Genomic DNA, 26,423 nt, shown 5'->3' on the forward strand with positions numbered 1-26,423 from the left:
GCAGCAAGACATGGGGTTCTGAGAGCGGGTGCTCCTCGCCACGCTTCCCATCCCCACTGAGCAGCCTCCTCTGCCATGGACCAGGCACCCCACAGTGGGAGTGCAAGGGCAGGGCAAATGGGTGCACAGTGGGCACCAGATGGACCCCGGGGGGAGGAGGGAAATGTCTCTCCAAGGGCAGAGGCAAGGACTGTGGCCGGCGGTAGAAAGAATGACTCTGGAAGGCTTTGAATGACTCAAAGCCATCCTCAGCCCTAAGCCCAACTACCCAGTACAAAACGCAGTACTCCCAGCTCCATCCTCTCACCCCTACCAGAGTCCCTCAGAGAATGGCTCAGCAGGAGGGTGCTGGGGAAGGCATGCCAGTGTCCAGGTGGCCACCTGTGCCCCGGATAGGCTCACAGGCTTCCACAGGGTAGGGGGCCAGTGAAAACATGAACTTTCCTCATGGCTGACGGACAACCGAGCAGCGGGGCCCACAGGCAGCTCTGAGCCTCGCAGTTCAGGGTCCCGTCTCTCAGCAGCTGAACTACTCTGAGCCTACCGCCCTCTGGGATCTACTGCCCCTCCCAGAGTGTCCAGCCCTGCCTCCCAGAGCAGAGGCCTGGAAAGGGTCCCACCCTACCCAACCTTCTCATGACAGAAACTCTCCCGAGCCTCATGCCTACCCTTGTTTGCAAAGACAAAGAAAAACCCTAACATTCACAGGCCCCTGAAGGTGCCAGAGCTCAATGTGAACACGCAAGGGTGCAACACAGCCTGGAACACCGCTGGCACTCAGAGCCTAACAGCAAGAGGCAGCAAGCACCCGCCAGCGGCTCTCTGCCTAGCAGCCCAGCCCACAGCAGTTCAGGAGGGTGCTCATGGGCTGGAGACTTCATGAACCAATCCTCCTCCACTCCCTGCCCCCCTCAACCCACCACGCAGGGACAAAGAGCCCCCAAGGTGTGGCTTCCACACTTGGCCCCAGTAACCTAGCCCCCAGAAAACATCAGTGCCGGCTCTGCCAGCACCCAGACACCTGGTACCCCGAGACTGGCAAGGGGACTGGAAGAGGGCAGTGGCCTCCAGGCTCCCTCCACACTGCCCAGTGCTATGTGCACACAAAGGACCACGGGTCAGACAGATAGAGGCCGAGCTGTGGGGCTGTGTGCCACCCAGAAACTCCGGGGAAAGGGGCCAGTGGCGGTCCTCCCTCCCCTGCGCCTCACCGGAGTGCCAAGGGCCCAGACACCATGTGAGCAGCAGCCAGCGGGGGGGGGCCTCCTGAGTGCGTGGCCTTCCTGGGGGTGCATCAATGCCTGGTCACCTGGGGAAGAGAAGACGAACACAGTCACCCAGACAGCCATCAGCGAAGAAGGGAGGGAAGGGCGACGAAGGGAAGCACCTGGGGGTCTCTGGCTGGGGCACCAGGGGGCAGCCCAGCAGGAGACCGTGGCCACAGAGCCTGGTAGTTGGATCTGACAGCCAGGAAGAGTAAGGACCAGCGAACAGGTCTAGGGAGTTCGGTGGGTGCAATACCTGCCCCTCTAACACACACAGGAGATTAGGGACACCCAGGGGCCACCTAGGCCAGGGGGCGCTGGTGGCAGACACACAATTCTTGGCCTGCGGGTATGGTAGCAGGAGGCCTGGGCAGGGCCCTTCCCAGGCTGGCCACATTTACATAACAAAAGGTCAAAATTGGAGCCACTTGTGCAAGGGCTATTTATAAGAACCAGTCTCAACCGCTTTTGGCTCCCCTGTTCCTTCCCTTCCTGATCTGCTCTCACCGCCTCCCTGCCCAGAGGGCCCAGCCCCCTAGCCCGCCTGGCCTGACCACATGGCCTTCCCTCTCCAGAGGTTTCACTGCCTAAGGGCTCACCCAAGCTGCAGGCCTGGCCTTTCAATACCGGCCCACCAAAGCCTTGGGCAGCTGCCGCCAGGAAACGACGGGTTCCCTCCCACCCCCAGAGCTCTGGGTCCTGCAGGCGGGGGGATCCTGAGGTGGTGGGTCCTTGCACCCCACACCTGCCAGCCTGGGCCCCCACGGAATAGAGCCGGGCTCGGGGAAGGGGCTCGGGGAAGGGGCGTGCAGAGGCCCGTCCCCGTTTCCCCTTCCCCCACTCCACCCCCAGGGCCAGGGAGGCTCAGCAGGTCCCTCAGGAATGTGACCAGACCCGGGGTGCCGGCCCAGAGCTGGGAGGCCTAGGCTGCAGCTGGCCAGCTGTCTCTCCAGCCCCTAGTGCAGCTCCCCTCTGGGTGGGGGGTGTGAGGGGAGGGGTGCATGGCTGGTCCAGGACCCCACCAAAGGCCCAGAGGGCAGCAGAACCAGCTCTGTTGGTAGGAAGCCCAAGGGCGTCCACAGTTAGCAAGGGTTGGGCCCAGTGGGCTAATGCTGGGATGAGGCCAGTAGGGCAGGGGCCACTGAAACACTGGCGGGAGCAGTCGAAAAACTGGATAGAGGGTCTCGGTGGCACACTGGAGGCAATCAGATACCACCATCCAGCCCTGTGCCACTTCATCTGCTCCCCAACCACTGCCCCTCAGGACCCAGTCAACCATGGGTAGAGCGCATGCCAAACTCTGCAGCCAGGGGTCACCTGACCTTGCCAGAGGCCAGGCCAGCTACTGGATGCCACACAGGGAGTGGGTGGCAGAATAGGACTGGGGGGAACCTGAGTGCCATGGGGGTGGGAACACCCTCCGTCAGTGCCCACTGCCTGGCCCTGACAGGCACTTTACAAGCCCAAGGCTAGGACTAGGTCTCCCCACCAAGGAAGGATGGTCCCAGGCTGGGTCAGCTGTGATGTAGAACAGGGCAGGGCTCCTCCCTGAACCCTCCACTTGAGTTAGGGGGTGTCAGAGCCACCTGCAGAAAGTTCACAGCAAGCACAATGCCACCATGCGTGCCATCCACACCAGCTGGGCCAAGTCTGGGCCACATCTAGGCCGCCACTGTGTCTGCGAGCAGCAATGCAGCCTCACCCCATGGCGGGGCAGGAGGGTGGCACACGCCATCCTGCTGCGAAACGCCTACTAAGCACTGCTCTTTCCTTCTCAGCCACAGAGCTCTGCCCTACCCGCTCACCGCTGGACATGAAACAGCAAGCGCCTATCCTGGAGGGCTCCGCCTGGGGAGTGCCAGGTAACTAGAAGCACGGCTCTGGGTGCTGGCCCGGATGCTGGTGCTCAGCCCTGGAAGCAGCTGACTGCAGGCTGTGATGAGAATGCCACCTAGCACCCAGCAGCCCCTGGCAGCAGGCCCGGGCAGCACGCCTATCAGCCCCAAGGCTAGCACGCCCAGCCCTGGCCTACTGCCCATCCAGAAACGCTGGCTCCCAGGACGCCCAGGATCTGAGGCAGTAGGGCAGCAGGCCTGGGCTATCGGGGCCAGCTGGGCATTCGCCTAAGGCTGTGATCCATCCCCTCCCTAGGACAGAGCCTTCAGCGGTCCAGGGGAGAGGCAAGAAGGGTAGCACAGAAACTATCTCCCAAGTTAGGATCCCTCAGCTCCAGGATTCCCCCTGTAGGTGGACTGGCCCCAGCTGGGAAGGGCAAGAGCCCCAGCAGCTGGAGGGAGGGCCAGCTCTCTCTGCGGAATCCTGAAGGTCTGCAGGAAGGAACACAAAGCCTCGGGGTTACCTTCCCAGGCCATCTGTTAGAGCAGACACACAGCCCTGTTTACGGAACAGCCAACATGCAACTGCTCTCCTTTCCTTCCCCTCCCAGTCCCTGCCACAAAAAAGCCAGAAAGCCATGTCCCCAGACACTGAGGGCAGGCCCAGGGCCCAGGCAGGTGCTAGCGGGCTGGAACAGCACTGAGATACTCCAGCCTCTCAAGCCACTGGTGGCACATGCCCAAGCTCTGTAGAACTGGGCCAGCCACAGCAGCCCCACCCCCGCTCTGTTCGCCCTCAAAGAACTTACAGTAAGGCAGCTAGCTGCTCTGCAAGGCCCAGTCAGAGCCTACCCGGCCCAGCAAGTCCATTCTGTGGCAAGAAAAACCTTGGGGACACACATACCCAACTGCTAAATAAGATTATCTCTGGGAGCGGGATTACAGAAAAACCATAGTATCTGTATGTTATGTTCATTTCTGTAATACTCAACATTTTAAAGAGTATTACTTTTTTTTTTTTTTGATGGAGTCTCATTCTGTCCCCCAGGCTGGAGTGCCATGGCGATCTGGGCTCACTGCAAACTCTGCCTCCCAGGTTCATGCCATTCTCCTGCCTCAGTCTCCCGAGTAGCTGGGACTACAGCCGCCTGCCACCACGCCCGGCTAATTTTTTGTATTTTTAGTAGAGACGGGGTTTCACCGTGTTAGCCAGGATGGTCTCGATCTCCTGACCTTGTGATCCGCCTGCCTCAGCCTCCCAAAGTGCTGGGATTACAGGTGTGAGCCATCGTGCCCAGCCAAAAGTATTACTTTTAAAACCCTAAAAATACAAAGGGCAGAAATGATGCAGAGACACGGATGAACCTCACAGTCGTGGCACTGAGTGGAAGAAGACTTTTGCGAGAGTACAGACTGCATGACTCCATTTACATCAAGTTCTAGAACAGGCAAAACGGACTGAGGGTAAAAACCAGAGCAGAACAGGCTGTGAGGGACAGGTGAGGACTGTCCAGGATGGGGTGAGGGACAAGCGCCCACTGCCTGGCCCTGACAGGCCTATCCAGGACGGGGCATGAGGAACTCTTTGGGGTGAGGGCAGCTCTCTATCTTGCTGGGAATCTGGGTTAAGGTAAATGAAAATACAATTTTAGGCCCTTAATTGCATGTAAACTTTACTTCCAATGAAACCTCCAGACAGAGGCTTTCACAGGACATTCTCATCTCAGAAGCTCAGCACGATACCCTGGCATCACCACCAGCTAACCTTTCCTGGGCACTGTTGTATGCCCGACCATGTGCTATGTCACTGGAGCCGCAGGGCCACCCAGGAGCCTGTGCGTTCTGTCCATGTGATGAGGTGGGCTCCTCTCAATCTTCACACAGCACAGCTGAGCCTCAAACCCAGCACTCACCCTGACCTCTCACCTCCCCACAAGGTAGGAAAACCTGGGGCTGAAAGTGTGCAGGGACATGTCATCTTTAGCCTTGGGCACAGGCAACCCTTCCCACTGATGATTTCCAGATCACCCAGGGGTATTGGTTCTGCCTCAATTTTCCAACTGGCACAGAGATCAAGGGCGATGGTGAAGCAGATTGGAAGGGCAAAGACGCCACGGTGGGAACAGGTTCCTATCCCTCCCGGCTGCTCCCCAGCTGGGTGGCCCTCAGTGCATCTCCAGAGGGCAGTCAAAAGCCCCAGGCCAAGACCACCCTGCACTCTGGATCCCTCTACTCGCTCACCAAACACAGACCAGCCAAATAACCAATGGGGATGGCAGAGGCCAGGGCACTGTGCACCCCTCGCTGCCTCCTGACACTCGAAGCAGCCCCCCATTGGGGGACCCACTAGCCCATGATCCTACGTGAGCGAGGTCAGGCCACACCTGCCCGTGTGTGGAGCCTCTGGTCAGTCCACGTGGCTGCAGGGGCCTGTGGGGAGGCTGGAACAGGGTTACCTCAAGGCCTTTCTTCTAAGCACCCAGCAAAGGGCAGGAGAGTGTGCTCTGGTCAGCATCTTTCAAAGGCCAGGAGAGAGGAGGTTTTCAGATCAAAGTGATCCCTGCTGAGGCAGAAAGCAGAGAACTCCAGCCCCAATTCTGAGAGGCACTGCCCCAACCCAGCCTGGATACCCACCTTGCCTAGAACCTTGGCCTCCAAGAAGCCAGGCATTCAGAACTGCTCCAGGTGCTGGGCCTCCACATGGCTCCTTCTGGAGGCCATGACTCTGGGAGACAGGAATACATCTCACGCCCACGTCCAGGCCCACAGGCGGGGGTCAAACTCAGGGTGTGGTCTCAGCCACATGATACCCCTGCCTTCAGACTGAAACTTCTGGCTCACGCCCAGCCAGGAGGGAGGCCTGGGGAGAAGGGTGAAGACCAGGAAAGGGCGCCACCCCAAGCAGGCCATCCCGCCTAGCCCTCCTAGGATCCTTCTCATCCACCTTCCTCCCTGGAAGCTATCCTTTACTACCAAGAAAGGGGCTTCCTGCAGGAGGCCTGGAGCTATGCTGGAGGACTGAGGAGAAGCTCCCCCCAGCCCACTCCCAAGGAGCAGCACCTTAATCACCTCCCAGCCTAAACAAAAGTAACAGTGAAATGAGAACCCTCCAGCTGACGCCAAGACAGCTGAGAGTGAGCAGGGCCGCCCACGGCCCGCCCGAGCTCCACTGTCAGGTGGGAGGGACAAGCATGCCAGGCTGAGAAGCCATGCGAGGCAGGGCAGGGCCACCAGGCAACTTCCACAACCCAGAGGTCTAAGTACATCTGACCAGGGTCAGAGAGAGCCCCAGACTTGCTGCCACTGCTCCCAAACTTCAGTCTAAGGTCAGCATCGGCCCTGGTTCCAGACCAACCCCCAACTATAGTCACCTCATACTTCAGGTGTGGCCGGGACAGATGCAGCTGCAACGGGTGGCCCTGTGTGAGCTCAGCCTCTTCTCAGGAGCCCCTAAGCCATGGGAGAGACTGCCTGGAAGGCACAAGGCAGCCAGGCAGGAGGCAGCCAGTATCCAGAAGTGCCCCAAGGCCCAGCCCCTGGACACACCAACCAGCCCTACACAGTCACAAGCCCAGGACTTTGTTCATCCTATCCCCATGGCCTGGAGTCCTCCCTGAGGAAGGCTTGGTAGACAAGAGATAGCTCCAAGGGGCGAAGGCTGCAGCTCGCCCACCGCCACAGCCCTGTATGAGATGGCAGCCTACATGTGGGCAGGTCTGATCTCCTCAATCTTCCCACAGGCCCAGTGAGCGGGGCGTTATCTCTGCAGTTTCAGATAAGAAATTAAAGGTTCTTGGGGGTTAAGCAACTTGCCTAGGGTCACAAGAGCATGTAGGTAGCAGAGTGAGGACCTAAAGCCTGACTCCAGAGTTGTAGTCTGATGACCCCCCCCCCAACGCAGACAGGGCCAGGGATGCCACTCACACATGGCTTCCAACTGCCAAGCTGCTTGGGGGAGCTAGAGGAGGCACCGCCCTCCATGCACTGGTGTGCCAGGAGCAGGGACTCCAGTCTGCACCTCCACCCTCACTCCCCCACCCCCCAGCACCACCTGCCTATCCACAGCAGGGCCTCACCTGGGTGTATTCTCCCAAACTCACTGTGAGGGCATGGGGTCTGCCCAGCTCCTCCACCAGAAGTGACAAGGTGGAGCCCCCATGCAGCCTGCTTTGGAGGCCCAGGTTGTGCTTGCTGCTCCTCTGGGAACACCCCCACCCTCCATGACCTCCTTCCCTGTCCCTTCAGGCATGGGCTGGTGGTGGGTGGGGCTCACTGCTCTGGGCAAGCCCAGCCATGTAATCCAGCCCAGACCTGGATGCCAGCCAGCAGCTCCTGGCTCTCCTCCCAGACCATCCTCCTGGAAAGCAACAGGCTCCACAAATGCCAGGAGCCCAGCTCTCTCCAACGCAGCTTCTACAAAATAAACACTCGGGTTCCACTCAACACATTGGTGATGCAGCGATTGGGACCTGAGGCTGGCCTCCTCCTCCTCTGCTCCTCAGGCCAGCCCTGTGGCCTAAAGTGAGGGAGGTAGCATCCACCCCAGCCCAGTGACTTTCCCAAGCCCGTCCTGAAATGCCCATGGGACCTACTGATGACCTCGTACTGCCCACAGCAGGGCCAAGCCCTGCATGGTCCGAGCCACCCGCCCATGTGTACTGTCCCTTCTGAGGTGAGGAAGCCCGGGCTAACACCCCAGCACAAGGAAAAGGCTGGAATCGGCTGCTGAGAGGAGAGCTGGACCGAAAGTGCCTCCAAACTGTGCTTCCCCCAGAAGGTACAGCCTCAGTCCCCTCCCTCTCCTCATCACTTCCGGGTTTGGAGCCTGCAAGGAATGAGGCCAGGAAGACCTTGGAGACCTGCAGCTGATTTCCCCTGCAGTGCTGGCACCAAGGAGGGCCCCAGGCCTGGCACAGTCTGGCTGACAGTTCTGAGACAGGATATTGGAGAGAGGCAGGGGAACATTGCTTTAAGAAGCAGAATAACGGCCAGGTGCGGTCTGTAATCCCAGCACTCCGGGAGGCTGACATGGGTGGATCATGAGGTCAGGAGATCAAGACCATCCTGGCTAACACTGTGAAACCCCATCTCTACTAAAAATACAAAAAATTAGCTGGGTGTGGTGGCACGCGCCTGTAGTTCCGCTACTCCGGAGGCTGAGGCAGAATTGCTTGAGCCTGGGAGGCGGAGCTTGCAGTGAGCCGAGATCGCGCCATTGCACTCCAGCCTGGGTGACAGAGTGAGACTCTGTCTCAAAAAAAAAGAAGCAGAATAACAATTTAAGGTTGTGATAGTGACTACGAATGCTGTGCTCACCTCCAAACTCCATCCCAACACCACCCTGCCCCCTAAGAGGGGCCTGAGCATGGGGTAAAAGGCTCGCTGACAGCCACAGAGCAGGAGCCCACGCAAGACCACCAGAGGATGTGCAGCTGCTGTTCCTAGTAGGTGAGGAAAAAGCAGGAATCTGGCAGCCACGTATGTCAGGAGGCAAAACAGGCCCTGTGCTGGTTTCTGCAGTCCTCTCCAGCCCACTTCCCTGCTCTTCTTGCTCACTGGCCATGACCCAAGAAACAGCAGCAGCACCACCAGGGATCTTGTTAGACATGCAGAGGCTCAGACTCCATCCAGCCCTAACCACCAGAACCCTGGGGGCTCAAACGCACAGTCAAGTCTGAGAAGGGCTAGGTTAGAACCTTTTTTTCCTTCTTTTGTTTTTACCTGGACACCACTGATTGGAAAGCTCTCTACGGCCTGAAAGCCAAGCGCTCCACAAGTAGTAAACGCTCAAGGGATGGGCATCAAGTGGAAGGAGAAAGCCCCCAAAATGAAGATACATGTCCCATGTACACAGGCTCACAGGCTGGTGGATACAAACGGTAGACCTAGAATGTGCCACACCAAGGCTGAGCGTGTTACCACAGGTACCAGAATGGTGACCACGCTGGAGGGTTCCACAAACCCTGATCAAAGAAGCAGGCGTGAGTGGCGGGCAGAGAACACAGCTGTGTGTGGCAGGGAGGGAGGACAAGCAGTGGCAGCACAGCAGACAACAGGTGGAAATTCTACATGCAAGGCACTAAATGGGCGAGGAAAGCCTGGGCCGCCCAGGTGGAAGGGACTATCGTGATCATCTCTCTCACCCTAGGGACACCTTAAAAGGAGGTAACTGAGCCCCAAAGGGAGGCACCCAGCACAGCTGAATCACAGAGCTGCAGCCATCCAACCCACAGCTCCAGGAGGGACTCTCCAACTTCACAATTTCAAAATCAACCCTAGCAGCTAACAATTTCTTAATGCCAAGTAAAGACTAGAATTAGAAACAAACAGAAACCCTATCATCTTCTACCATCATTACTTCACAAAAGAAAACATTTCAATGATCGAAGAGCAGGAAGAACTACTGGCAGTCCTGCACCTATGCAGTTCTCCAGGCCTGGCAAAGGCTCTGAGGCAACCAGCATGAAGGAGCCACTGCACCGTCTGTACGCAACACCGCCTGACCCCCGGGCTGGGACAAGACTGAGATGACATGCTGAAAGGGAATCAGAAAAAACAAAAACACAAAAATTCAACAACAGATACTAAAGACGGGATTTTGACTAGCCAAACAAAGACTAAAAGAGTATCTCCCAGGGATGAAAGGAAAATGGGGATGTTTTTAAACAAGACCAGGACTGTTCCAGAAAGAATAAGAACGTCAAAGCCCATCAGGAAAAAGGTAACACCAAATGTTGGCCAGGCAGTAAGGCAACCAGAAGTCTCACATACTTTATAATTTTTTATTTTTTTGAGAGAGAGTCTTGCTCTGTCACCCAAGCTGGAGTGCAGTGGCGAGATGGCTCACTGCAACCTTCGCCTCCCAGGTTCAAGCAATTCTCCTGCCTCAGCCTCCCGAGTAGCTGCGATTACAGAAGCGCAGTGCGCCACCACCCGCAGATAATTTTTGTATTTTTCGTAGAGATGGGGTTTCACCATGTTGGCCAGGCTGGTCTCCAACTCCTGGCCTCAAGTGATCTGCCCATCTCAGCCTCCCAAAGTACTGAGATTACAGGCATAAGCCACCGCACCTGGCCAGAAAACTCACATGGTTTAGAAAACCCTTGGATGGCACAATCTAAAACTGTGGGCCCAAGGCCGTGGGTGGTGGCTCACGCCTGTAATCTCAGCACTTTGTGAGGCCAAGGTGGGTGGATCGCCTGAGGTCAGGAGTTTGAGACCAGCCTGGCAAACATGGTGAAACCCCGTCTCTACTAAAAATACAAAAATTAGTCAGGCATGGTGGCAGGCTCCTGTAATCCCAGCTATTTGGGAGGCTGAGGCAGGAGAATCACTTGAACCCAGAAGGCAGAGCTTGCAGTGAGCTGAGACTGCGCCACTGCACTCCAGCCTGGGCAACAAGAGCCAACTTCGTCTCTAAATAAATAAAGCAAACAAGCTAGCTAGCTAGCTAGCTGTGGGCCCAAAAACTCACCCAAGGTATACGCCAACAAGAATGCACACGTATGCACACCAAACAGGCAGGCACACTCATGAAGGCCCAACAATGGAAAACAACTATGCCCACCCTGAGAAGGGACAGCTGCAGGTATAAAAGACTATGATCCAGCAGTGCACAGGACAGAACGTTTAGGTTGAACTGTATGAATTTACCTTTTAGGGGTAAAAAAACAGCTGACTGCTGATAATTTCACATGGTTTGACTTACAAACAATGCAGATGAATCTCTCAAATATACTTTTGAGCAAAGATGCCAGAGCCAAAAAGACTATTACAGTTCCATTTGCATACATTCAAAAGCAGGCAGCACTAATCTTATGGGTGGGGGTTGAGAGTGACTAAAAGCTTCAGGATACGTGAGGGGCTTCCAGGGTTGTGTTTCTCACTCTGGATGCTAGTTACAAGGGCATAATCATTTGTGAAGAACTCTTGGAGCTGTGCACACTTCTTACGTAGGCTGTCCTTGAATTCAATACAGTGCACAGAAACCTTCAGAAGGGAAGCAGAGATCAACTTCATCCTGATCAGCAAGTAGACTCAGTCCAGGCAGCAACCTCTCCTGGACCCCCAACCAATAACAACAACACAGGAAGCAAAATATTGGCAGGACAGCTGGCAACGCGGCAATGTCCAGGATGGAGTGCCCATCCTAGAGGAGGGAGCTCACACAAGCCAGCCAGGAGCCCACAGGAAACAGAGAGACTACTGTAAATCCTTATTAAGAGCAGACTCATGTCTGCTATCTAAAAGATAAAAACCTGATGTTTTTAAGTTGTCCTAAGGTCCAATTGACTTTTTTTTTTTTTTTGAGACAGAGTTTTCCTCTTGTTGCCCAGGCTAGAGTGCCATGGTGCAATCTCGGCTCACCGCAACCTCCGCCTCCTGGGTTCAAGCGACTGTCCTGCCTCAGCCTCCCGAGTAGCTGGGATTCCAAGTGTGCACCACCATACCTGGCTAATTTTGTATTTTTAGTAGAGACGGGGTTTCTCCATGTTGGTCAGGCTGGCCTGGAACTCCCGACCTCAGGTGATCCACCCGCCTCGGCCTCCCAAAGTGCTGGGATTATAGGCGTGAGCCACCACACCCAGCCCCAGTTGACACTTCTAAAGGAGAAGGGGTTCTGCAAATCCTGAAAGGCAAGCCCAGGAGAAACAGGAAATCTGGGAGCACGGCAAGCGAGGTTCAAACAGGACACCAAATAATTCCCAGCAACCGCCTCCAGCAGGTCCTGGTGGCGGCCAGGTAGGGCAGGAGCCGGCTGGGCATATCAAAGGGAGGAAGCCAAGAAGAAAATGGGCGAGACTCTCAGGGATTTGGGGTCAAAGGAAGCCGCTGGGAGAAGGAAACAGCCCACTTACTCCTTCATAGGTAATCAACACACAAACCCCCCAGTGCCTCAAATGGCTCAGGAGCTACAGCCAAAGATCAAGGATCAAGTTATTTTACTCCAAATAAGAAAAAAAAAAAAAAAAAAAAGTTATATATTCGGCATCCATTGGAAGTTTTGTGATTGTTTGGAGACAGGGTCTTGCTCTGTGGCCCAGGCTGGAGTGCAGTGGCACGATCATAGCTCTTATTTCTGGGCTCAAGGGATCCTCCCGTCTCAGCCTTTTGAGTAGCTGGAACTAAAGGTGCATGCCACAATGCCCAACCAATTTTTAAAATTTTTTGTAGAGATGAGGTCTCACTATGTTTTCCAGACTGGTCTCAAACTCCTGGGCTCAAGTGATCCTCCTGCCTCAGCCTTCCAAAATGTTGGGATTACAGGTGTGAGCCACTGTGCCAGGCCTTAAAAAGCAATTTTTACAGATAAAATAGGACAATTGCTATGGAAAATATTACAATCTATGGTCCTGTACCTGAAAAGCCTCCAAGTGTGATACTTTATAGAGAAGAGGTCTCTCCTGTCCAGTAGGTAACTTGAAAGTGTCTAAGAGACAAGTGCCCAAGAACTCAAAGAATGAGAGAGGGATCCATTCAAACTCAGGGAGAAAAATGCTCACAAAGTTTCACTGTACTTCTAAACTGAGTCTCAGTGGTGCATTAAGGAACTGGATTTAGAGACAGAAAACAAAATAAACTGGCACTTCTCTGCCTCAAGAAGCATAGCTTGGGGGTGAAAAGTCAGCTACTTAGAAGGCAGCAAAAACAAAACCCAGAAACCCACCCAAATGCTCACTGCCAGCAGGACAGGTGATTATGTGTGCATGGCGCCACCTTGGACACTGAAATGGAGAGTGGGAACGCAGGAACTGCTGCTCCTGGTGTCCCAAGAGTACAGGACACCCAGCTCCCAGCGAACTGAGCCAAAATCATTCGCAGTTTCAGGATCCAGACAAAGGTGGGAAACCGACAAAAGCCAGCGAATGGCTGACCCGCAATTCAGAAGACTGCTGGCCTCTAGAGGGAAGTGGGAATAAGCCAGGGAGAAGTGCACGGGGTGTCCCAGGAACTTGGGAGGCTATTTCTTATGTGGCCATGAGGGAACAACGGTGTCACGCTTAGTGGGACACCCATGATTCAACCAATAGTGGGTTTACCACTACTTATCTCTCTATTCTTTAAGATTTGTGCACACACATATATACGTGTAATTTACCTTTTTTTTTTTTGTTTGTTTGTTTTTGTTTTGAGTCTTCCTCTGTCGCCCAGGCTGGAGTGCAGTGGCACAATCTCGGCTCACTGCGACCTCTGCTGCCCGGGTTCAAGCGATTGTCCTGCCTCAGCCTCCCGAGTAGCTGGGGATTACAGGCACCCATCACCACACCCAGTAATTTTTGTGGTAGAGACAGGGTTTCACCATCTTGGCCAGGCTGGTCTCAAACTCCTGACCTCAAGTGATCCGCCTGCCTCGGCCTCCCAAAGTGCTGGGATTACAGGTGTGAGCCACCATGCCCGGCCTATTTACACCTTTGTAAATAACTTCTTAGAGTTCAATGGCTAAGTCTACTAAGGAAGCTGAGCCTGCTCTGTGCAGAAGTCTCAAAAGAAAGGAAAGTCGGGTGTGGTGGTTCATGCCTTTAATCTGAGCACTTTGGGAGATTGAGGCAGGAGGATCGCTTGAGCCCAGGAGTTCAAGACCAGCCTGGGCAACACGGCAAGACCCTGTCTCATTTAAAAAACAAACAAACAAACAAAAAACAGAGAGAGAGAAAGAGAGAAAAGAAAGAGAAAAAAGAAAGAGGAAAGAGACCTCCCTGGAAATCCCAATCCAGGGAGGAGCCAAGAGGCTAAAGCTGAGGTGCACTCACAGAGCACCTCCCTTTTACCACCCGAGAGATCACCTGGTCCACAGCCGTCAAACTCAGCAAGGCCACACAGTTGGGCAGCTATGACAACAATGCACAAATGAGGGCTTTAGAGGACTCAGTTCCCACAAGAGATAACCCAGAAAATATCACCCTGTCCTAATCATACAAAGCAAAAGAACCTGGGGCCTCCACACCTGGGGTAGCAGGTATGCTTCACTCAACAGAAGTTGTCCGGGAGGGAGAAATCCCAGGCAACCTCCCAAGGTCTACAGGAGAAAGAAGGGCAGAATCAGAGCCACTCTAAGTGAAAATATCAGCGTTTAGAACACAATCAACCCCCTGCAACCCCTCCAGCCAACCCTCGCCTAGTCCCTGTACCCTCCAATTCAGAGTCCAATAACCCTGAGTTATCTTTCTCAACACCCATCTCATCAAGCCACTCCCCTGCTTAAAGCTTTCAATGGGCCGGGCATCGTGGCTCACACCTTTAATCCCAGCACTTTGGGAGGCCCAGGCGGGCAGATCATCTGATGTCTGGAGTTTGAGACCAGCCTGACCAACATGGAGAAACCCCATCTCTATTAAAAATACAAAATCAGCTGGGCATGGTGGCGCATGCCTGTAATCCCAGCTACTCAGGAGGCTGAGGCAGGAGAATCACTTGAACCCAGGAGGAGGAAGTTGCAGTGAGCCAAGATCGCGCCATTGCACTCCAGCCTGGGCAACAAGAGTGAAACTCTATCTCAAAATACAAAAAAAAAATTAAAAAAAAAAAAAAGCTTTCAATAAATTCCTGATGCCTAGTATAAAGTCCATGCTCAGGCCTGGCATGCAAAGCACTTCCCACAGGGGCATCAAGCCCACCTCATCCCTTCCACAGACACACCTGAGAGCTCCTGCAGGCCGTGCCCTACTCTGGGAGGAGCCTGCCCCCACACAACTCCCTCCTCTGTGAAGCCAGAACTGCCTCTGTTGTCCCCCCGCTTCCAACATCAGCACCAGCTGCCAAGCTGCTTCCCTCCTGCCTACCCCCACCACCCCACAGACCAGTACCCAAAGTTAGACCCTGTGTCCCAAGCAGCCACAGCAGCAGGCATGCAGCGGGCACTCATAAACATTCATTAGGTGAGCAAATGCTGGTCAGAGCCAATGCTGAGAAGAGACAGAGTGAAACAACATGTGAAAGATAAGGAGGCACGTGGTGAAGATGGAAATGTCCAGTACCCTCCTTGCCACTGGTTCTAAAATTGTGTTGTTTACATTCTTAAATAGTCAGGGCTCCTAACGAGCATCTGCTTATGTGGCTTCTATATTACTGTTTTGTGGGGTTTTTTCTGAGACAAAGTCCTGCTCTGTCACCCAAGCTGAAGTGCGGTGGTACAATCATAGCTCACTGCAACCTCGAACTCCTGGCTTCAAGCCATCCTGCAGCCTCAGCCTCCCAAAGTGCTGGGATTACAGGTGTGAGCCACTGCATCTGGGCTGTTGCTGTATTTGATGTTACCATGTACTACAGTAGTGCCCTCTTATTCAGTTTTTTTTTTTTTTTCTGAGACGGAGTCTCGCTCTGTGGCCCAGGGTGGAGTGCAGTGGCGTGATCTCGGCTCACTGCAAGCTCTGCCTCCCGGGTTCACGCCATTCTCCTGCCTCAGCCTCCCGAGTAGCTGGGACTACAAGCGCCCGCCACCACGCCTGGCTAATTTCTTTTTGTATTTTTAGTAGAGACGGGGTTTCACCGTGTTAGCCAGGATGGTCTCGATCTCCTGACCTCGTGATCCGCCCGCCTCGGCCTCCCAAAGTGCTGGGATTACAGGCGTGAGCCACCACGCCCGGTCGCTTTATTCAGTTTCACTTTCCTCAGCTTGTTATCCTTGGTCAACTGCGGGTAGAAAATAGGTGAGTAAATATGTTAAAAGAAAGAGCATATCCACATAACTTTTATTATAATATATTGTTATAACTGTCCTATTTAATTATTTCCTCAGTATGCTTAATTCATGAAATAAATTTTAGCATAGGCATGTACATACAGAAAAAACATCACGTATATAGGGTTCAGCACTACCCATGGTTCCAGGCCTCCACTGGAGGTTTTGGAACATACCCCCACAGGTAAGGGGAGACTACTGTACACATCACTGTTCTACTTACTGTATTAGAAATTTTTTTTTTTTTTTTTTTTTTGAGACGGAGTCCCGCTCTGTTACCCAGGCTGGAGTGCAGTGGCGTGATCTCAGCTTTCTGCAAGCTCCGCCTCCCGGGTTCACACCATTCTCCTGTCTCGGCCTCCTTAGTAGCTGGGACTACAGGTGTCCGCCACTGCGCCCAGCTAATTTTTTGTATTTTTAGTAGAGATGGGGTTTCACTGTGGTCTCGATCTCCTGACCTCGTGATCTGCCGCCTCAGCCTCCCAAAGTGCTGAGATTACAGGCGTAAGCCACCGCGCCAGGCCAAAAAAAATTTTTTTTAAAGGCTGAGCACGGTGGCTCATGCCTGTAGTCCCAGCACTTTGGGAGGCTGAGGTAGGTGGATCACCTGAGGTCTGGAGTTCGAGACCAGCCTGGCCAACATGGTGAAACCCCATCTCTACTAAAAATACAAAAAATTAGCCAAGCGTGGTGGCAGGTGCCTGTAATTCCAGCTACTTGGGAGGCTGAAGCAGGAGAATGGCTTTACCCCGGGGGAGGGTGTGGGGTGGAGGTTGCAGTGAGACAAGATTGTGCCATTGCATTCCAGCCTGGGCAACAAGAGCGAAACTCTGTCTTAAAAAAAAAAAAAAATAGGCTGGACGCAGTGGCTCATGCCTGTAATCCTAGCACTTTGGGAGGCCGAGGCGGGTCGATCACCTGAGGTCAGGAGTTTGAGACCAGCCTGGCCAACACGGTGAAATACAAAAATTAGCCAAATGTGTTGGTGCATGCCTGTAATCCCAGCTACTGGGGAGGCTGAGGCAGGAGAATCACTTGAACCTGGGGGAAGCAGACGTTGCAGTGAGCCAAGATCACGCCATTGCACTCCAGCCTGGACAAGAGCAAAACTCCCTCTCAAAAAAAAATAACAACAACATTTAAAAAAATACAAAAATTAGCTGGGCGTGGTGACAGGTGCCTGTAATCCCAGCTACTCAGGAGGCTGAGGCAGCAGAATCCCTTGAACCCAGGAGACGGAGGTTGCAGTAAGGAGAGATTGTGCCACTGCACTCCAGCCTGGGTGATAAGAGTGAGACTCTATCTCAAAAACAAACAAAAAAGGGCTGGGCACGGTAGTTCACACTTGCAATCCCAGCACTCTGGGAGGCCGAGGCGGGCGGATCACGAGGTCAAGAGAGCCACACCATCCTGGCCAACAGGTGAAACCCCATCTCTACCAAAAAATATATATATACATACAAAAATTAGCTAGGTGTGGTGGCGCACACCTGTAGTCCCAGCTAGCCGGAAGGCCGAGGCAGGCGAATCACTTGAACCCGGGAGGTGGGAGTTGCAGTGAGCAGAGATCGCGCCACTGCACTCTAGCCTGGCGACAGAGCGAGACTATCTCAAAAAAAAAAAAAAAAAGAAAAGAAAAAAAGAAGGATAGCGTTGCTTTACACTTTTATAAATCTCTTTAATGTCTAGCCTAATAGAAGAAGCTGGATTCTCATATCTCCTGCATTCAGTCTGTTAGGATATGTGGTTTTGATTAAAGTCTTTAAAGAAATTTGGCCTTACACAGAAAGAAGGAAGGAGTATTTTAATAACTTTTTCAGAAAACTGTCTATTCTTCATTGATATTACACTAAAGCTCGACATATGAGTTTCTTAAAAGTTGCTATGGGCCAGGCGCGGTGGCTCACGCCTGCAATCCCAGCACTTTGGGAGGCTGAGGCAGGTGGATCACTTGAGGTCAGGAGTTCAAGACCAGTCTCGCTAACGTGGTGAAATCCCGTCTCTACTAAAAATACAAAAATTAGCCAGGTGTGGTGGCAAGCGCCTGTAATCCCAGCTACTCAGGAGGCTGAAGCAGGAGAATTGCGCAACTGCACTCCAGACTAGCAACAGAGCAAGACTCCATTTCAAGGAAAAACATAAATAAAAGTTGCTATGTAGGCCAGGTACGGTGGCTCACATCTGTAATCCCAGCACTTTGGGAGGCTGAGGTGGGCGATCACAAGGTCAGGAGTTTGAGAGCAGCCTGCCCAACATGGAGATACCCAGTCTCTACTAAAAATACAAAAATTAGCCGGGTGTGGTGGCACGTGCCTATAATCTCAGCTACTTGGGAGGCTGAGGCAATAGAATTGCTTGAACCCGGGAAGCAGAGGTTGCAGTGACCCAAGATCGTGCCACTGTACTCCAGCCTGGGCAACAGAGACTCGATCTCAAAAAAAAAAAAACAAAAAAACAAAGTTGCTATGTAGGCTGGGCACAGTGGCTCAACACCTGTAATCCCAACACTTTAGGAGGTCGTGGTAGGAGGACTGCCTGAGCCTAGGAGTTCAAGACCAGGAAGATCCCATCTCTGGAAAAAAAAAAAAATAGCTGGGTGTGGTGGCGCATGACTGTGGTCCTAACTACTCGGGAGGCTTATGCAGGAGGATCATTTGAGCCCAGAAGGTGAGGCTGCACTGAGCCGTGATTACATCATCACTGCACTCCAGCCTAAGCAACTGAGAGAGACCACATCGCCAAAAAAAATTAAAAATAAAAAAAAAAAAATTGTAAAGCCTCATGCCGGGCATGGTGGCTAATACCTGTAATCCCAGCACTTTGGGAGGCCAGGGTGGGTGGATCACCTGAGGTCAGGAGTTCAAGACCAGCCTGGCCAACATGGCGAAACCCAGACTTTATTAAAACTAGAAAAAATTACACCAGGCGCGGTGGCTAATGCCTGTAATCCCAGCACTTCGGGAGGCCGAGGCGGGCAGATCACGAGCTCAGAAGTTCGAGACCAGCCTGACCAACATGGTGAAACCACATCTCTACTAAAAATGCAAAAATTAGCTGGGCATGGAGGCGCATGCCTGTAATCCCAGCTACTCGGGAGGCTGAGGCAGGAGAATCGCTTGAACCCAGGAGGCGGAGGTTGCAGTGAGCGAGATCGCACCACTGCACTCCAGCCTGGGCGACAGGGCAAGACTCCGTCTCAAAAAAAAAAAAAAAGAAAGAAAAAATTAAGCAGGCGTGGTGGCAGGCGCCTGTAATCCCAGCTACTCGGGGGGAGGCTGGGGTAGGAGAATCACTTGAACCCAGGAGGCAGAGGTTGCAGTGAGCGAGATCGCACCACTGCACTCCAGCCTGGGCGACAGGGAAAGACTCCGTCTCAAAAAAAAAAAAAAAAAAGAAAAAATTAACCAGGCGTGGTGGCGGGTGCCTGTAATCCCAGCTACTCGGGAGGCTGAGGCACGAGAAGGACTTGAACCCAGGAGGTAGAGGTTGCAGTGAACTGAGATTGCGCCACTGCACTCCAGCCTAGGCAACAGCGAGACTCCATCTCAAAAAAAAGCCTCATGCATCCTTCCTATTTCATCACACAGAAAAGTAAAAATATGTGTAATTAAAGGTCTAGATTTAATACTCAGTCATCTGTACTGCCTCCCCTGGACATGTGTAGAACTGGTGGGTCTCAGCCCCCAGTGCTGGCTAACAGTGGGGAACACAACTCTGGCAGTGCAAGTGTCCACCCAGGGCAGAGGCCAGTGATTTTTTTTTTTTTTTTTTAGATGGAGTCTCGCTCTGTCACCCAGGCTGGAGTGCAGTGGCAAAATCTTGGCTCACTGCAACCTCCGCCTCCCAGGTTCAAGCCATTCTCCTGCCTCAGCCTCCTGAGTAGCTGGGACTACAGGTGTGCGCCACCACACCCAGCTAATTTTTGTATTTTTAGGAGAGGCGGGGTTTCACCATGTTGGCCAGGCTGATCTGGAACTCCCAACCTCAGGTGATCCGCCCGCCTTGGCTACTCCTAAAGTGCTGGGATTACAGGCGTGGGCCACCGCATCTGACCTTGTAACTTCTAAATATACTGAAAAAGGTATCGGGGACCCTCAGGGTCTGCAAACAACTTTGAGAATAGCTGACAAGCACTGTCTCAAATATTTCTAACAACTCATTTACAGGCAAGGAGAATGAGGCCTGGAGACGTTAAGAGACTGGCCCACGGAGGAAGCAGGAGTCATCTTTCCACAAAACTACACTTCCCCAAAAGCTGAACTCTTGGACAAGGAGCCCACTGCCAAACCTAAGAGTAACAAATTTCAGCAAATAAAAGGAAGTGCCATTTCCAATGGCATCCTCGAATACTCTAAGAGGCGGGGCTGGCAGAATCCATCAACAGGCCTCCAGAGGCCTGCTACTAAGAGCCAGCAACGCTGCTGAAAGCGGCACTGCCTCTGCAGGCTGTGTGACCAGGACCCGGCGGGGGCCCTGCACCTGGAAGCAGAGGGGGTCGGTGGGGGAGGGGTGCTACCAGGAAGCAAGATGTGCATGCTGCCTGCTGGGGGCATGAAGTCAAAGTCCCCTCCTGCCCAAAGTGGCTAGGCCAGCCCTAGGCTGCCTTATCAGCATCAACACATGCCTGGAATGTGGGACTTTGGCAACAACCCTCTCCCTTCCGCCAGCACGGGGCTGACGCCTGGTCCCTGGGCTCTGGTTCACAGTCAGAGGACAACCACCTTGAAGCACCAGAACCCGCACCCCCAGCCCATCTACCAGAAGACAATCTACCAAGAGTCACCGAGAGGAGCTATCCTGCCTGTGTCCCCACACCACCAAGGGCCGTGTCTGAGCACCTCGTTTGTCCACACTCAGGGAATCTCAAGAGCTCAGCTCTGGTCCCTGCAACGTCCAGACCATCCCCCACATGGCTCTCCTGGAGGTGTTCGGCAAAGGCACAGGCTGCCGTGGGGCAGAAGATTCCCACATACCAGACAGTAAGGAGCTGCGTGTGACTGGAAGGATGAGGACGACCCAGAGAATGCTCTCTGGCCCCTGGTCCTTGGGGAGGAATGGGGGACCTGCAGGGGACCACCTTCCCACTCTGGGAGCCAGACTCCCTGGCTTTGTCCAGAGCAGCCATCCCACTACCCCACTCAAAATGAACATCTCAGCTGCCCTCCAGCCCAAGCACTGCGCAGAGTAAGGAGTCCTCACTCACAAATGTGTCCGAGGCTTTCACACACTTCACCTGGAGCTTCGCCACTCACTTCTTAGATGTATGACTCTAACTTCTCTGAGCCACTTGTACAACAAGGACTGACAAAATGATGAGGACCACACCGGTGTGTTCTGACAACTGAACCGGGCATAGAATGCCCACTGCCAGGCTGAGCCCAGGAACGAGCCCAGGATGAGTGCTTACCCTCTTCACCACTACCTTCCTAGCCTTCTGTCAGAACTCCGTGGGGACCATCCTCCTCCCATCTTCTAAGCCAAGTACCCTGGTACAAGCCAGACAGAAACTATAATAGCAGCTGCTTCCATAAAGGGGAAGGGCCATGGGGTCCGGGAGAGGGCTGGGGTGAAGGGGCACAAGACCTAGGGCAGGAATCCACCCCCAGATCACTCACTCAGGACAGGACCACCTGGACCCAGCTACCAAGATGTGCACCACCCCCTTCCTTCTGAGCCCCTTTTCCCATCTCCTCTACTGCCCCTGGCCAGGTTGCTGTCCCATCTCTAAGAGGCAAGATTTCCTACCCAGGATGCTGACCAAAACCACACCCAGGGGCCTACCCGTCCCCTCACATGATAGGCTGCTCCTAGCTGGCAGGAGCCGTCTTATAGCCTCTCTCCCTCAAATACAAACAAAACCCCAGAACAACCTATTGTTCTGTTCCAGCAAAGGGGGCCAGGCCCAGCCAGGCCCTACCTGAAGCTCTGCCTCCCGTCCCCCTTCAGTCCCCTCCCACTCTTCCTTCTCTGCCCCTATTAGTGGCCTCATATACCTTGCCCAGATAACACAGCCCAAGAAACCAACCTCAGGGACAAATCTCTTCTCTTCCAGGGAGAAGAAGACAGAGGTCCCAGGAGTCCCAGGGGCCCCCATTACTGGCCACCTCCGCTCAACCCAAACTGCACTATGTGAGGTCTCGCCAGACTACATACAGGCCAACAAGAGCCCAAGAATGCAGCCAGGAAACCAGGCCAGGCAGACTCCAAAAGCCCGTGCTACGGGGTCAGTAGGACCCGCCTACAGCTGAAGGCTATAGGCAGCTCTCCAGAGGACCTCCCAGGAGAAGCCAACAGTGTACATGGGCTAGGTTCCTCCTGCTGTTCACCCTCTGTGCCCAGTAACTACCCAGGAACAGGCATGACTGATTCTGCCAACTCATTCACTGGGTAACCGCTGACCCCACCAGGCCCTCGGAGTAAAGCAGGCAGTGAGAACCGCAGGTAAAAGCGTGGGCTACTCATCCCTCCGCCTGTGGATTCTATTATCAACAAAGATGCATCACCTGCTAGAAAAGCGGTTCTCAAACTTGACTGCACATCAGGTTCACTTCAAAAGCTTCAGGAAAAGCTAGTGCCTTGGGCCCACCCCAGAGACAGGTATAGCTCAAGGTGAGAACCAGAGCACCAGCAGGCAGGCCTCTGCCAGGCAGCATGGGCAACGTGTGCTGGGTGAATGTGCGGCCTGCACTCATCACCCAGAAGAGCCCCACTGTGTCCACACAAGGACAGGCCACCGAAGTCCCAGTCCCCACTCTCCCTTCTCACTTACTTTGTGAATGAGAGCTCACCAACAGTTTACCGTCTTCCGAGTGCTGCGGCCTCACCGACCGACCCGCAGCAGGGGTGAGGGCTGCAAAGGCCATGCAACAGATCCTCCCCCTCAAAGGGGCTCAGGCCTCAGTGTGGTAATGGGAGCGGCCCCTTCCCACACTTGTCAGAGAACCCACCCACCTGGTGGAATGAAGCCGAAGCCCAAGCCACAGGGCAACAGCCCGGGACGGCAGGGGACAAGTCTGTACAGCAGCCACACCCCTGCCAGAGCCAGGAGCTCTTCCATTTCCACAGCAGGCCAACTCTCACCTGGAAGCACCCACCTAACCAAACCCAATCCCTGCCTTCTTTTAGTCACACTGGGAACTGCCGCAGGAAGGCTGGGGACTCCACATACTCCCTCCTCACCACACCCCACGTGTGATCACCCTTAAACAGAAAACATGCACCTAAGATCCTACGATGCGCTGCCCACCTCACAAAAAACAGGTGCCTCTAGGTAAGAGGCACCTAGCTGACCCATCCCTGTTCCCTCTCACCATTCGAAGGACCCCCAAGTCCCCCTGTTCTAACACCGAGGCTGCACTCCCACTCTCCACCCACTAACATTACCATAAAAAAAATTGAATAGTTAGAAGGAGGGGCTCCCCAAAGCCTGGCCACCTTCCCGAGGGTCCCAAGCAGTTTCTTGGAGTCCCTCTCCCCACTCAGTCCCGCCACACCCCTCTCAGGCAGTCTGGCCCTTCCCTCCTGAACTCTGGCGGGCTGGAACCAGCTCCCAGCCTTTCCTCCCTTATCAAGCTCACTGGGGGGCCCACACAGAGCTCCCATCCCCACCAGCTTTTCTCGCTTTGCCACTCCCAGCTAAAACTGGGCTCAAGGCAAGCAAGCCTGCAGTCCCTCAGTCCCTCGGGGCCCAGCCCCTCCTCAGAGCCCTCCCCCAGCCCAGGTCCCTAACCCTTAGGGCAAGGCCCCTCCCAGCAGGAAGCGAACCCTGGCGGTGCCAGGCAGAGTCAAACTGGAAGGGCTGGTTCAGAAGCCCCTAAATGGGAGCCAGGACCTCTCTTAGGGAGGGGGCTTTCAGCCCCACTCCTCCCTAGTGCGATCTCAGATCTCTCCAGACACCACACTATATGGGCCTCCACAGGCGGTGGAGTCAAAGGCATTTACCCTCCAGCCCCCAGCAAGCTACTTAACTTCCAAAAGCAGCTCCTTCCCTCCTCCAGAGGAGACCGGGCCGCATGCTGAACTGCAAGCGCCTCTATCACCCCGCCCAGGCAAGTCTGTGAGCACCAGAAAGCAGGGGCCAACATGACTTGGTCTAAACCAAGGGGGCCAGGCACTGACTTTGCGCTCAGAAAATGTGGCGGAATGAATAAAAAGCTTGAAAAAGAGCCGCATACATGCCTGGCTGGCAGTGGGGTCTCCCAAGCGGGCTTCACAGCTCACACAGTACCCGTGGGTCCGCGTCCTCAGTGCTCTCCAGCTGTCTCCACTGCCACCCTCTACCCTACCACTGCCTTTTAAAACCCAGTAGCAGTCACTTCCTGGTTAAAACCCCTCCCCTCCAGGCCAACCCCAACCCACATGGCATCCAGGGTTCTCAGCCAGCCCACGGCCGGCTCCTCCCACACCACCGCTATGCCCTCTGCGCTCCGCTAGATGCCAGCCCTTATCACCCCATCTTATAATCATTTGTTGAGTGTCTGCCTTCCCTAGGCTGAGCTCCAGAAAACAGCGATACAGGAATGTAAACTCCAGTTCTGTTCCCATTGTAGAAACGAGGCAGGAGAGTCAATCACTGCTCAAGGTCATGACGGGAGTAAATGGCAGAGCCAGCAATGCACTACAGACTTTGCGACCGACCAAGTCCAGTTCCCCTCTCACTGCCCCACAGGGGTCCGTCCTAGGCCAGGCTCGGAGGAGACAAGAAGGGAGGAACCCAATGTGTTCTTTCTTCCCGCGGTGAAAGCTGCCTCCCAGGCCAGCAAGAGCAGCCCAGAAGAAGTGCCCCACTCTCCCAGGGATCAGGTACTGGGGGCAGCGGGCAGGACAAGGTATGGGGTGGGGCTGACTGCTCCAGGCCAACAGACCAAGCAATAAGGTTGGAACCACAAGTCCCCTGGGTAAACTGAACTTTATTCCTTCCTCACGGCTCTCACTCTCCAGAACTGCCCCGCCAGCTCTTCTCCAGGGGCTGGCTGCTGATTAAATGGCACTTCCCCACCCCTCAGATCTGACCCCGCAAACAATAAGGACTTGAGGAAGGCGGCAGGCTATCAGCTCAATAATGCAAAACCCTGTTGCTCCTCGTCCACAACAGCTGACTTCAAGTGGATGGGAGGCTGCGCTTATTAACAAAATGAGAAATCTGATCTACGGAAAGAAAACACTACGTGAGGATTAATCCGCGACTGCAGCTTGTGGAGAAGGCTGGGCTGCTGGCCAAGACCAAGGATCGAGGATGGGATCGTGCCTACCTGTCCCCAGAGCAGGTATCATGCAGCACAACAGGACTCATCACCCCTGCCCCACCTGCGCCTTCTCTTCTCCTTCCAGCAACTTCGACAATCATTTCGGTTTTGCCTTAATTAAAGGCCTGACTCCCTCGGGCTGCTTCTTCCTCTACACAGAGGCAGCAACCAGAGGGAGATTTTTCTTTTCAGGAATCGGTCGTAAAAACTCAGTGACTAATCTACAAGTTCCAACAACTGGCAGAAAAACACCGCAGGGAGAGGTTGCTGGGCACACAGCAGCACTCAGAGCCAACTGACCAGAGAAGCTGGGCCACAGGCACTCTACTACAACCTCCCTCCCCCAGCCCGACACTGGCCTGCCGACCCACCTGACAGCTCTGACCTCCCAAGGCAGGCAGCTGGGGAGCCTCTTCCCAGCCTTCCAAGTCTACTGCTCGTCCTGTGGGACCTAGAGATCTTCACAGTCTCAATGGCACAAGACGGAACGTTCACTTCCAGGCAACAATCCTGGGCCACAGGACTCAGTTCAGCCCCCAAGTATCAGACTCCCAGCCCTGTTCTTGGTGTTCAGAGCCCACTAAACCAGCAGTCTCGCCACACAGCTTTGTCTCCAGAGGCCAGCTCATCTGCTTTTTTTCACACTACTCCAGCAACCCTGCTCCACCAAGCACGCACACTCTCCTTGACACAGGGCTCCAGACCAACCACATGGCCTGTGCTCCTGAAAATGCCTGCCTGAAGGCCCAGGGAGTCCAGACACTGGCAGATGAGAATGGAGGAAAAGAAGCCAAGCCAGAAGCCAGGAAGCAATAAATGCTAGACCCAGAAAGGCCTTAGGTTTGAGTGACCCAGCTCCATCCCTCCATCCTGGATCCTTGGAGGACAGCCCCAAGTTCAGCCTAGGAGCTCCCAAGGCCCCTCCACTACCTGCCAGCTCTCCGACAGCACAAGAGACACAGCAATCCCACATCAGTCAACAACCCACCGCCACAGGATTCCTAGGGGCAAGGCTCTGCCCCTCCCCCCAGCACATATGTCAGAGGGGTGGCTTCCCTGGGTTACACCCCTCCTGCCGTTGGGGGAGTGGGGGGTCGGGGAACACAGCTTTCCAGATGTGCTTGGCAACTCCTACTAGAAAAGACTAGGGGTGCGGAGGACAGGAGAAGACATGGATAAATAACTTTAACACCGCTCCAACCCATCCGGCTCAGCACTGGGCTCCCTTACACAGGCAGTCCCAGGCAGTTCTGGGTGGGGCCGTTGGGAGCATTATCTGGCCTCATTCCCTCCTCTCAGCAAGTCACTGCCCCCCAGGGAGAGGCATTCCCCCCCACCACGCACACACCCAGGCCTGTGTGAATATGAACCATCTTGGAAGATAAACAGAGAGTGACAA

General features: G+C 54.2%; 1 protein-coding gene across 9 annotated transcripts in view; it reads right to left on the reverse strand.

The window, feature by feature from the left end:
- Window positions 1–26,423, reverse strand: part of HIC2 (HIC ZBTB transcriptional repressor 2) — a 35,528-nt gene that overhangs the window by 7,384 nt on the left and 1,721 nt on the right. For 2 of the 9 annotated variants that reach the window (XM_034948769.3, XM_034948762.3), the window contains exon 2: window positions 1,212–1,309. In XM_034948769.3, coding sequence (XP_034804660.1) covers window positions 1,212–1,237 — 26 coding nt within the window. In that variant the 5' untranslated portion in view covers window positions 1,238–1,309. Of the gene's footprint in view, window positions 1–1,211 lie in introns of all 9 variants that reach the window. The other 7 variants (XM_034948763.3, XM_055105844.2, XM_063603241.1 and 4 more) reach the window with 7 other exon arrangements.

Source organism: Pan paniscus, chromosome 23 (genome assembly GCF_029289425.2).
Source record: "Pan paniscus chromosome 23, NHGRI_mPanPan1-v2.0_pri, whole genome shotgun sequence".
NCBI lineage: Eukaryota > Metazoa > Chordata > Mammalia > Primates > Hominidae > Pan > Pan paniscus.